Raw genomic sequence first — 13,214 nt, 5'->3', positions numbered from 1 at the left:
TCCCTGAGGGCCCCCGGCGCCGGCCGGCAGGGCGGGCCGGCCTCTTCCGGGCCGAGGGTGGTTAATGGCCGAAGGGGCGGTGGAGGGGTGGTTTCCAGTGATTTTAGGTCTTCTAAGCAAGAGAAAATAGGAAGGAAATCAATCATTTAGATCAGTTCCGTGGGCCTGATGTTGAAGTGAACAGTTATCTCTTTACTAAATTGAAGCTTAAGAATGAATTTTAATTCAGTTTCTAACTGTGATTTCTGTATAGCTTTACTCCAGACAAAACCCTCCAGACTTCAGCCACTGCAGAGCCCTGCTAACGTTATCTTCCTTTTTCTGTGGAAAATAATACAGAATAATAAAGTTTCAACATTATCTTGTGTTGATGGCCTGTTAGGTTGTATCTCTTGAATAAGTTAGTGGCAATAAAAGCACCTTCATACTTTTTTTGGAAACTCTTCGTATTTCTCTCAAGAGCAGTGTTTGAAAGCATTTTTTGCTCTTAAGCGAGATTGTTGCATTAATACTTCGATCTTATGCTAGGAGGCAGGCAAGCTTATGTTTAATTTATGTGATACTATGTAAGTGGTACAGTACTATTATAACTTAAACCATCAAAAATAAAGATGACATACAACAAACTAGTGGATTAGAGAATATTGCAAATTATATATAAAAAAAAGCCTAATTGAGGATTGCAATACTGTTAGATGTTAATCTATAATTTGCTTTTTAAAAGAGATTTAGTGGACGCAGGACTGAAACTGTTAAACTGTTCAGATTTCCAGTCTGTAAGAGGAAATGGGTTTGCCATGAGTGGTATCACATACCACTTCTTTTTTTTCCTGAAAACAATACAGGACCACAACCCATTTGTACATGTCAGAAACCCATAAGCAGATCTTTAAAAATCAGTGCCTCTTTATAATTTTCACTTAAGGCATGGTTTTGTTTTCCTTGCCAGAATTCATGGTAACACAATCAGGTGAAACAATGTTTTAAACTCAGCTCAGCTTTTGATATTTGTTCATATTTGCATATTCCTCCATGCTAGTGGATTAGTGAAACTGTGCTCTGAAATGGTGAACCATTTTTATTTTCACTTGAGGACAAAACGCGGGACCTTGTTGTACTCCCACCATGCATTTAGCTTTTAATTGGGGATTTAGAAGTCCTCCTTCCTTTTTAAATTGGTGAGACAGAATTGCTGGAAATGTACCAAAAAGAAAAGTATTAAATAAGGTAAAAGCAAGACTTTTATCTGGATATCTGGAAATTTCTAAGCCATATAAGCTGGTTAAAAATTTGAAAACAAAAGAAAAAAAATAATAATATCATGATTGCTTTTTAATTTTAGCCAGTTAGACAAGTGTGATTCAAAGACTAACCTCAAATCCAGCTTGACATCTTTTTTGTTTTAGTTTTTTTGTCTATTAATGGTTTATTTGAAATGGAAAACACTGACAGTTGTTGTTTTTAACCTAAGCCATGAACCAAATTAATCAATCTCCAATTGAAAGGAGATAACATTTCGTGAGATCATGTGTTTAGTTTATTTGTGATTTTACTGAGTAATTTTTGAATGATGCGTATCACAGGCACTGAGTTTGTCACCAGAAGTTAGTACTTTGAACTTGGGCAGTTCTATTTCTACATGTAAATAAGCATTTGAATTGTAAGTCTCCTGCAGTTACTTATCTCATTTAATAGCTTCATTATTTTATGTTTTAGAAGGTTTTCAGTTGTGATTAAGAAAACCATGTAACCTTTGCATTAACATTATATACATTACTTCCAAAGGGATTCACAGGACCTGATGGCTCACGTGGAGCCACAGGACCAAAAGGACAGAAGGTAAGAACAAAATTATGCGTGAAACTGTGAGATTTTTATTTAAGCAGGATTTTTGTTTGTCTCTAAGCAACTAATGAGATGTTGCAGCCTTTCTTAACAATATTAAAACATCTATAGAATACAGAGCCACTGGTCCCTTTTCACACAGTACAAAGCAACTTCCATTCCCCCAGCCAGTAGTAAGGAATGGTGGCATTACACTGATGACATTAAGGATAAGCATCTTCAGTAATGGTGAGGTTCTTTCCATCTTGAACTGTAATTATGTCATAGTAATATGCAGTGGGAACCAGAACAATGCACCTGACTTCATCAGCAATCAAACAAATGAAATACACGTCAGAATTCAGAGTAACCAGCATGTTTGAATTTTTTTTTTTTGGGGGGGGGCATGGGGGGAAGGCCTATGGCTGTATCTTTTTAATATTGAGAAAGTCTTTTATTTCTATCGTCTCACTGAAACCAACATAATGTTAACACAGTGAATAATACTTGTAGAATATGTCCACTAAATTCCACCCTACAAAAGGTGAGAACATCTTCCTGTATGTTGTTTACAAAATTTTATGCAAATGCCTCTTGAAAAACTCATTTTTTTATCTTTTAAAGGGTGAACCAGGACTGCCGGGTGCTCGTGGACTTCCGGTAAGTAAGACATTTAGTATCTGAAGAGGCTTTTTAGACCTTAAATATCAACATGAAGGATTCTTACCATTAAATGTCATGAAGAAAAGCAGAAACTATTTCTGAACTTTCAAAGAACTCATAAGATATTCAAGTAGTACATTAAGGAACCTTAAAGTGTGCAGGTATTACTGAAAAACATATTTGGTTTTATGCTGTAGAAAAGAAAGGAGCGTGTGTGATGTGGTCACGTGTTGGATTCTACCATTGTTCTCCATCTATCTGTGAAAATTCTGTAGACATGGGAAAGCCTATGTTTCATTTGCATAAATTAGTCAGCAGTTATTCCCGTTTCAGCTCCTTGCCATGTGTTTAAATGGAATCACTGCAGTGTAAATGCTGTGTGGGACTGTCTTGTGCTATACGAAAACAAGGCAAAGTTTGATAAAAGGCATGCGAAGAGTACTGTTCCAGATGACACTCAGATGGGTTTAACATCTGTCTTTGAGGGCTGAAAATAATTGTGAATTTTAGGAATTTTACAGGGTTGAGGGAGTGTATGGTGGTTGGCATGTGTAAACTTAGATTATGTAGGAAACCAGGAAAAACCTCAAAGAGAATGAGTAATGGAACAAGATGCCTGGTGTGAAATTGCAATAGGGCTGGACATGATTTCTCCAAAATTAATCTAATTTTTAATTAAATTTTAATTATTGGAATTAAGTAGAAGAGGCATTATATTGTGATATAGCACTCCTTGCTGTGAAATTCTGTGTCTTCAACTGTATACTTGTATTTTTTACCCCATCCCATTAACTTTCATTAAATTTATATCAAACAATCATTTTGGTAATTGACCAGAGAGGAAATCATAATGTTATTCTTGAAGACATTACATTACAGACATGTTCAAACTTAAGATGAATTATTCTGTGTGCTCATTTACATTTAATTTTCATGGATGCTGTTTCTTACCAGAAAATCTGGAATATAAGTAATACTTTTATAATGGCTGGTCAACCTATAGACTCAATATATGAGCTAAATTTAGTCACAGAAGACAGCAGAACAGAGGTAGCTTCTAGGTAGACTGAAAGCCCTACGGTTTTTATGTTAGAGGTTTGAGATTTTTGTTTGTTTATTTTCATTTTTTGATGTCCAGTAGATGGGGAAATAATTTCTGAGTCATTTGCAATGCATTTTAAAATGTGTAGCTGGAATGAAGAGATAGCTTAACTCTGTCGGATATGTTACGTAGATGATATGGAAAACATGAAAATAACTACTGTGGGAGAGGAAAAAATGGGGAATTAAAACAATTACTGAAAGACTAGATTAAAATACTGTAGTATTTTAGCCTGTCAACTAAAATAGAAACTGATTTACGGAAAATATACATGCTTTTACCTCACCATTAACAGATTAATGTGAGAAAAAATAATTTAAGAGCCTTCAGAAAAAGTGGGTATATTAAATATACATAAAAGGGTTAATCTCAATTTAGAAGTGGAGATGTTGCTATTGGAAAGCACCAGGCTGGACCAACTTGTCAAGATAGAATCCTGATTCCTTTTAGAGCAGCACTTACATGATTCAGGACCTTTGTGACCATATTTTGAGATTGTAAAAACAATAAATCTGATGAGATTTTGGACCATTGTTCAAAGTCCAGTAATTTTCGTTTACTCTGAGACTTTCAGTCTTCAGGTGATAACGCTTCAGTGAATGTCAGTAGGGATTGCCTTTGGAGTTGTTCTGCCTCAGCTTGATAAGCAACTGGACATTGTATTTAAAGGTGAATCTGCAGGAAAATTTGCAATCAGGAAATGAGAATTTTTAGTTATTTAAAGAAAAGATGGATATACTTAGTCACCTCATTATATTATCCTTGGAATTATTAAGGTTAAGGTTAATCCTTACACCTCACATTTTAGGAAGAAGCCTAGTGGTTGATTTTGTAGCTCCATGGTTGTTAACCCATACATGCTGAATCCATATGGAAAGATTAATACTCAAAATAAATCTCTTGGGTAAATTCCATTTATACAGGTTTTCCTTTTGATGAGTGACTTCAAGCTGCTGAAAAAATAGAGCAGTTAGTGGAGGTTTCTCAAAATGGCCAACACTGGCCATCTCACTCTTAGTGAGATTAAATTTAGAGAAATGAAACCTAATTAAAATAAAAAAAAAGAAGGGTAGAAGTGGTAGTGCTGGAGTGTGATGGTTCTAATTCTCAGATTCAGAGACTGAGAAGCTGTTACTACAAGCATGAAGTAATGAGGCTGTTTAGCCTTTGCACGTCTTTGGTTTGATCCATGAGACCTTGTTTACTAGAAGCATAGTGAGCACAATTAGAGTCTGCATAGCAGCTACATGATTGAGTATTTAGGTGTAATTAATGCACTTCTTTGAATTCAGTCAGTGGCATTTTGCAAGTGGAGTAGTCTCTAGATGGTTATCCAAAGACTTAATTTCTCACAAAACCCCCTTGCTTAAGTTGTTAAAATGCTCAGTGCAAACAAAGTCAGAAGCCTTGACTACAACAGTAATTAGTTTTAAATTATCACTATTTTTCAAGCTCATCCAGTGGAATTTAATGGCCAGGTTAGGACTTCAGGGTAACTGAAATGAAGAATGTTAAGTATCTAAAATTTTACGTACAGCATTTGCTTTTCTGCTTCTTCTTCCCTCGAATGTATCCTGGCAATCTTCAGTTATAGTCTTTTATTGTCCCTCTCCTCTATTTTTTCCTGCTTCATCATTCAGTTTTATTTTATTCTTTTTCTCTCATCTCTTACGTGGATAGTCTCTCAAATGACAGATTTACAAAATTAGTAGAATACTTTTGATTAATTCAAGTAATTTAGCAGCATGTATGCTGATGTCTGTGATCTGGCCCTAGTAAATGGACCTGCAGCTGCTACATTGAGTGCATGTATGGCACTCTTCAGTCCATTCTCTCTTGTTTAAGTTCCCTATAACTTTTCCATTAGCTGATATATTGCTAATGTTACAGATCTGATATATGGGTAGGATTGTGTGTATTTAGTGACAGAGAAATTGAAAATATTTTAAGGTCTACTAAAGCACAGCTTCTGGCACAGGGTACACATTCAGATACTGGTATGTGACACTCTATGGTGGATGGCAGCAGGTCTATGTTGATGATGTGGAGGTACTTACCACATCTACAGGGTGAGAGTCTCTGATCCAGGTAGGACAGATAAGCGCCTCCAAAGCAGGGAGCAAGGCATCTGGGCATGTAAGGCCGCAGTCCCAGGCTGTGTGGAGAAGCTTCGCCTTTAGGATACAGAGGCAGGAATATGGGCAGCTGGTTGGGATCATTAACTGCTCTGTGTAGGTCCTTACTGGCTGATTTCCCTGGAGATCTCAACACTGCAACTTATGCTGCATGTTCATGGCCAGAAGAGTGGAGTAGCTGGGTGAGGGGGAGGTATGGACTGCTGGGGCACAGCCCTGGCTTAGGAGGGTGAGGAGGTGAAATGGAATGCTCAGAGGCAGGAACTGGCTTTTCCTAGGCCTGTGTGCAGGCTGGATGTAGTAGCTGTAGCTGTTTCTTTTGGTATCCCTGACTTTCCCTGCTACTGTTAGGGGCACATTAGCAAGAGGTACTCCAGTGGGAACCTGCAAGTAGCCAGTTTCCTTCTTTTGGAGGCAGGTTATATTATAATATTGAATATGCGGTGCAGTGAAAGTTTGGTTTGTATAGTCAAATATAGACACATATAATACAATGAAGTACAGTAAGGGAGTGTTAAGTAATAGCAAAGGAATTATGTGGGTTATGCTGTTACCGTAAAGGCTGGCAGAAGAACTCTCAGACTCGTTTTGGAGTTTTAGAAAGGAGGCATTCTTTACTGCAGTGCTGAGCACGCAGGCGAATAGCTTCGCAAAGGTTAGCGCCCCCATATCTGTAAGTGGCAGCTAATACACAGTGAGATTATACATATTTATAACTTTTCTGAGAAATGAGTTACATATGCATTAGATGTCCTGGAACTAATTACATATCTGCATCTTAATTACGCATGTGCTTTCTTGCTGAGTTGTAGTCTCCAGGGGTCCCTGGTGGTCGTTGCTAGTCTTCCTCACCATGTCTGCTGGTTGACCTCAGTGCTCACACATGCTCACAAAGGTCTCTTTAGGAGGTGGTGTGTCTTGAGCTGGTTTGTTTTGTTTTAATTTGTCTTGACATTGCTTCTGTTATCTTCAAGAATAGACCCCCAACTGTCTTATTTATTATTGTCTTATCTTCAAACCCCTTCTTCACTAAAGCACCGATCTTCAGCCGTGTCTGCACATACCAGAAGCTCCATTGACACTGACCTAATTTATTCTCAGGAAACAAAATGTTTTAGCAAAGAGAAAAAGCAATTAAGACAAAAAAAAAGGTAGCAAGATGTTTTGGCTTACAGTGCAAGGTGAAAAAGTTTACCTTCTGCTGTGTATTAAAAGGTTAAAATGGAATGACTCTGATAAATGCTTGAAATTTTCCCAGCGTTATACCAAGTTTTCTAATACCTTCTGCTGTGTATTAAATGGTTAAAATGGAATGACTCTGATAAATGCTTGAAATTTTCCCAGCGTTATACCAAGTTTTCTAAAGACAACCTTGCAGATTCAATTCTGGTATGATAATCTGTGACTTTTAAACTCCACTCCACTTTATTACATCAGATCTCCTAAAGATTTAGTTACGTTTGTGATTTTTATATACCAGTGTTTCATGCACATCATTGACAATGTTCTCCATAAAATTATCCATTTGCTTTAGTAATATAAGACTTACGGATCTGTTTTCTTAGAGGCAGTGTATTGTTCAAATCGGCAGAAACACATTTGTATCTTGGACACTTCTCATTAAAATGATTCAGAGCAGTACTGATGGAAAATGTAAACAGGAGCAATTTGGTGTTCTTTCTGATTACCAAAAAGCATTAATTTAATGGATTTAGACCTCAGGGAAGCACTGGAAAAAAATAAAATCTCTTATTATCAATTTAAATGCACTGTTAGATGGAAATGGTTATAGCATAGGTATGTTTATCATGGTAGTTGATAATTAGCTAAACCCAAAGGCTTTAATGTCTTCATTCCTTTGTGGAACTGTATGTGTTTGTCAATATGTGTAAATAAATGCTACTGCAAGGCAACTTAATTATTTTTTCTCCTGATATTGATTACTTAATAAAATTGACATTTAACATTAGTTAAGTAAGTTTTCAAAATGATTTTACAGAATCAAATAACAGTTTTTTTTGTACCTCTATCTCAAATACTCTGTTATTGGCAAACAGCTTGACTAGGTGTGGAACCCTCCCCACGTCTCTGACCTTTTTGCATATTTCACAGGGCAAGGGGCTTCTTGGACCACCTGTAAGTGTCATTTTTGCAATTTGTAAATATACTGCTTAATGAATCTGTTTAAATATTCAACAAAGCTATTATACTGTAATAAAAAGTAATTCACTGAAAAAAGAGACTGTGTTAATCCTGATATTCTATGTCTATTATGCATGCTTTCTTAATGCATGAGGTTGCTTAGGTCTATGGTGTATGGGGCAAGAATACTGATGCATAAAGGCATAGTTTATTGTTTGAGAGAATTACATGTTCTTACTCCTTGGATGCTTGTTATAGAGGTATTCTGTGGTTTAAAAATGCTATTTAACTTGGTTGTTATAGGGTCCAGCTGGTGCAGCAGGACTTCCTGGGGAAGTAGGTCGTGCTGGTCCACCTGTAAGTACTATTATGTTTGGTGAAAATGTAGATGTACTCAATTGCTAGAAGGTACTTAGAGAAAAAATGAATAATTCCTGTGCTGTCTAAACACTATTTGGGTTATAACAGCACTTGAAAACATGCTCTTTTTCTCTGCAGTGATCACTGGTAGAGGAAAGATTGTATTTGAAGCTCATCAGAAATAAGGAACAGTGAATGGCATAACTTCAGGACCACCCGTTATATTAGAATTAAATGTTTCATATAGTGTCCTATACTCTTACTTCTTGTATTCAAGAAAAGCTAAAATAAAAAAGCAAACCTGCCAGAAATACAGGAAATATAAAACTTAACATTACATGTAGACCTTTAGCTTTACTTCTGTCTTCTCACATATACATTATGGTATGTGACCACATGGTATTTCTGTTCTCCATTTGCATATCTGTGAACATGGCAATTCAGTATTTCTTAGTATCATTTTAAGTGTGACTCCATCTATGACCTCACTGCTAAACTGTGCACTCAGACACACTGTCATATTTTGACTCCATGTTTTACTACTGAAATGGAAATTGAAATAAATTGTTAATTTTTTTTACTTGAAATCTGAAATAGCAATTTTGTTTAATGAAGCCTACTTTTTAATGCATAGTTCTCCTTGTGTGTTGTGCTCAGTCATATAAATTAATATGAAAAAGAACATTAAAAACTGCCAATTTGTTTCAGATAATCCGTCTAGCTCACTGTCTTGTCTGTAGCAAGAGCAATAATGGATACCTAGGGGAGTGTACAGGCTATTTGTAAAATGACATTTTTCTGTCATACTGTCCCAGATTCTAGCAGTTCACAGTTCAGAAACTGCCTGAATCGGAAATTGCATCTGTGCTGCCTTTTTCGAAAGCTGTATGTGACCCTATCCTCCATTAATGTAGTCTGCCCCTTTTTGAATCCATTTTTATCACAGGCTTCCACAACACATTGTGGTAATGAGTCCCACAGTATAATTATACACTGTGTAGAAAAATTCCTTTTTAGTTTTTTTAAACCTATGGCTCTATAGTTCATGCATTGTGAGAATTAGTGAATAGTTTATCTATTTTCATCTTAATTTAATTTATGATTTAATAACATATCAAAAATAATACTGAAATGACAGTATTAAGTTAAAAGGGCTCCCTGTCAAAATATTAGATTTATTGTAATTAAAAGCATTCAGAAAAAATAATTTGAAGAGTTTCTGTGTTGTCTTTACTTCTTAAAACACCAGACATTGAAACTTCACAAACAGGAGGAGATAGTAACTTGGTAAATTCATCCTGGGCTCTGAAAAAGGTTGTGGTTTTTTTTTTTTTTTTTTCTCTCTGATTTGGGCATTTTTGCGTGTTAGTAGGATTCTTCTAATTCAGAACTTAATTAGTAGTTGTAAGATAAAGGAGTGCATAGATGATCCTGTGGACAGATGTTACAGATTTCTAAAGCAGCTGGAAATGTATTGGTTTTTTTTGTGGCTTCTGTTTTACAACATGGCTCCCATTCTACTAAAAAAATCCATTACTAAAAAAAAAAAAAAGTCTCATTCTGTTATGGGACCCATGTTGCAGGTTTATGTTTTAATTGGCTACCTAGCCTGTCCTTCTGTAGCTGCTTAATTTGTCACTGTTGTTGTGTAGTATGAATGTGTAACTCCTGATTGTCATTATTACTGTGAATCAACAAAATTATTTTACCCTTTTCTAGGGAGATCCAGGAAAAAGAGGGCCACCAGGGCCACCAGGGCCACCAGGTCCTCGAGTAAGTGATTGCCTTTAATATGTGCTGATGTCTGAATTATGTATTGTTGCTGCTTGAACAAAACTTCTCAAGTCCTACAGCTGAATACCAACTTTAGGATTTCAGCAGGATTTATTAATTCATAATGTCTAGAGACCTGTGTTCAAAGCCAGAGATACAATTCATTTATTCATATCAGCATTTGATCTTCCGTTTAGAAGGCAAATTTTTATGGTTATAAAAGGTAGTTTGAAATGCAAACTGTGTAACATCTGCCATGATGTCTTCCCATTTCTGCAAATGGTCTTAAACTGTAACTTTTACAGGTTTTAAACTTCCCTATGAATTACAGTATTACTGTAAATGTAGTTTTTGTTGGTCCTCACTGGTAGTACTTCAGCAGAGGTAGACTATTCTCTGTTAGGAGAAAAATTTAGTATTGGCTTATGAGCCAGAAATACATGCTTCCAGGTTGGTTAAGTTCTAATGTCTGTCTTGCAATCAAGACTGCTACTTGCAAGGAATTGAAGAAAACTTTACACCAGTGCTTTGCCTCTCTAGGGGCATGTCTTCTTTGAGACTTCTGGGAGGAGGGGTCTGTGTTATGCTTTTGTCTTGTGGCTATTTACCTGCCCAGAAAGATAAAACAGAGTGTCGCAGACACATGGGAGTCTGGGTGCTGTGAAATGCAAACCACTGGGAGTCATGTGTCATACTAATGTCTTTTTAAAAACTCTACTGTTCCTTTGCTGGACAGACCCTAAATCCATATGCTTTATTTATGCCATGTTTCTTATTTTCAACAAAGTTGCCAGAGAATTGCCAGAGGCACTGTAAAAATTGTGAATGGTAAAGTGGAGAAGACTATTTAGGAAACAAGTAAAACCAAATTCTCAGTAATGGCATATGCTGCTTCTGTTCTTTGACAGTTTTGTTCTTTCAGGATTTCTGAAGTGCCACAATCCCACTACTGGTGATGACATTATGGATCCAAACATACCCTCAGCTTTTTTTAAATCCTTCTGTATAACAGGAGACCAGCTCATTCCTTAAACTCCCATGTGCTTCTCTCTGAAACAGTGTGCTCCCTCCCAGTGGGCTTTAGAGAATCCAGCTGCTGCTGTGGAATTATATTTCTCCTTGTTGGGCTTTAAGCCTCCTGTTAGCTTCCATCAAATACTTGATTTAATATGAGGAATGATCTCTAGTTTATTGCAGTTATGTTAATGGACACACATCTGACTCATCTACCAATACTTGTGTTGTGGGAAGATTTTTTTCTCTGTGAAGGTCTGAATCTTTTGCTGAATGGCAGTAAGTTGGAAAAGTAGAAGCGGTCCTTATTACAGAAATTGTCTTTGGTTCTGTTGGAAATTCATGGGGTTTGGATATATTTTTTCTATATTTTGTTTTTCAGAAAATTTGATCTAAGTTAGAGGACAGGATTTTGCAAGTGTCTGCAATCCTATGATAAAATCTTACAGTTTAGGTGCTTTTCATGTTGGTTGATTATAGTTCTGATTCTAGGTTTAGACAGTAGTATTTTCTGTTTTGTCTAATGTCTGTATTGTCTAATGATTCAGGTTTGGTTATTTCTCTTTTACTGATTTTGATTAATGTCATTTAATTTAGGGAACAATTGGCCTGCAAGATGGTGACCCGTTGGTAAGATAGTTGTTCATGTTTTTTTTTTTTAAGTAATCTCAGACAACCTTATTCAACCTGTGTAGTAGTAACTATGTGGATGCTTTTCCAGTGTCCCAATGCTTGTCCACCTGGCCGCCCAGGACATGCTGGCTTAATGGGAATGAAGGTAAGAGAATCTGTTTGTTCAAGCATTCCTAACAGAGATCCTGTCTCAAAGCACTAGGGAGGGAAATTGCTGGCTTACAAAAGGGCAGTTCACTGTTAATTTCAAAAAGCATTGCATCAGTGTGAATGTTTAGGGTTATTTCAACCCATGACTGCCAAAATGACCTCTACTTGTTGAAATCTCTTGCTGCTGCTGTAATCTTCAGGGTGAAATTTCTGTGTGGTCCTGAAGGGATTAGAGTATGATGAGAGTTTCATTCACTTGCTGGACCATTTGTAGTCTGGCTTCAGAAACTCGAAATATTCCCCCAAGTCTTTAGTATTTTGTTCTGTCTTTCTCTCTTTCTGGGAGACCTAAATTGAAATTAATACTTTTTGACTCTCATTTTAGCTAAGTTGTTTTTTTTTTAAATGTATTTGCCAGTTTCTATGAATATTCTTGGCCTGAGGAAATTGTTGTGGGGTAACATAAGAAGAAATACTAACCTTCCTAGAAATACAGCCTTGTTAGATTCAGGAGCAGATCTTGTTGAACATGGTGCTTGATATGTGGTGTTAACTAGATAGGTGAGGAAGCAGTGGTGTATGGGGATTGCAGAGGGAACAGCAAGATAGTTCTGAGGTTTGTCTGTCTGTTTTGTAAAACTCAGTATTTTAATTTTGAATAATATATCATTATTTATTTATTTTGTGTTTTACCTTTTTTTTTAGGGACAGAAAGGTTCAAAAGGAGAATCTGGTGAACCAGGAAAACAAGGTTATAAGGTAAAAAAAAAGCGGGGGGGAGGAAACTGCTGTTTTTTTTAGCAAGCTAATAGTAGTGTAGCCTCTTCTTCAAAAACAGTATTATATTTTGTTAGAACTATTAATTATTTTACCAGAATGCATGAAGAGATACTATATATCATGATGTAACCAAAGGCTTATCTCTAGTCTTCCGACACCTGTACTTTGTGGTTTTTATGATTCAGAAGTCAAACTACTCTTGCTTTTTATTTTGATGATTCAATTTAATTATTACAGAACTCATGGCAAAAATTGAAGTAAAATTTATTAATTGGAAAAATTCCAAACATTTAAATGCAGAAGAATTCTCTGAATTTACCAAATACATTGTTCTGTGGCACAGATGAGTAGTAACAGGAAGAATGAGATAGAAAAATGTTATTTAAGAGGGAAAGAACACAGTATAAGTGCATAGGCAAAGAAAGATTGTAACTATTTTAAAGAGGCCAAGTCTGACTCAGCTGGAAGACTGAAATGTGATCTCTTTTAAGGTGTTTCGTTTGAATTAACCTTGTTTAATATTGAAATATTTGTAAGAAAAGTGAAGATTTGCACTGCCTTGGTCCATGCTTCAATGCTGGAAGAAAAACAGCAGAGAAAAATTACACCCCCCCCTCCCCATACACACACCCCCACAC

General features: G+C 36.3%; 1 protein-coding gene across 1 annotated transcript in view; it reads left to right on the top strand.

The window, feature by feature from the left end:
- COL9A1 (collagen type IX alpha 1 chain) overlaps window positions 1-13,214 on the top strand; it is a 70,217-nt gene that overhangs the window by 23,974 nt on the left and 33,029 nt on the right. The window contains exons 11-18 of the mRNA XM_026846129.1: window positions 1,786-1,839; window positions 2,449-2,484; window positions 7,837-7,860; window positions 8,170-8,223; window positions 9,946-9,999; window positions 11,611-11,643; window positions 11,735-11,791; window positions 12,502-12,555. Of these exons, the coding sequence (XP_026701930.1) occupies window positions 1,786-1,839; window positions 2,449-2,484; window positions 7,837-7,860; window positions 8,170-8,223; window positions 9,946-9,999; window positions 11,611-11,643; window positions 11,735-11,791; window positions 12,502-12,555 (366 nt within the window). The remainder of the gene's footprint in view (window positions 1-1,785; window positions 1,840-2,448; window positions 2,485-7,836; window positions 7,861-8,169; window positions 8,224-9,945; window positions 10,000-11,610; window positions 11,644-11,734; window positions 11,792-12,501; window positions 12,556-13,214) is intronic.

This window comes from Athene cunicularia (assembly GCF_003259725.1).
Source record: "Athene cunicularia isolate RWA chromosome 3 unlocalized genomic scaffold, athCun1 chr3_part1, whole genome shotgun sequence".
Lineage (NCBI taxonomy): Eukaryota > Metazoa > Chordata > Aves > Strigiformes > Strigidae > Athene > Athene cunicularia.
The sequence above is the reverse complement of the archived record's forward strand: the minus strand, read 5'-3'. Positions and strand labels throughout refer to the sequence as shown.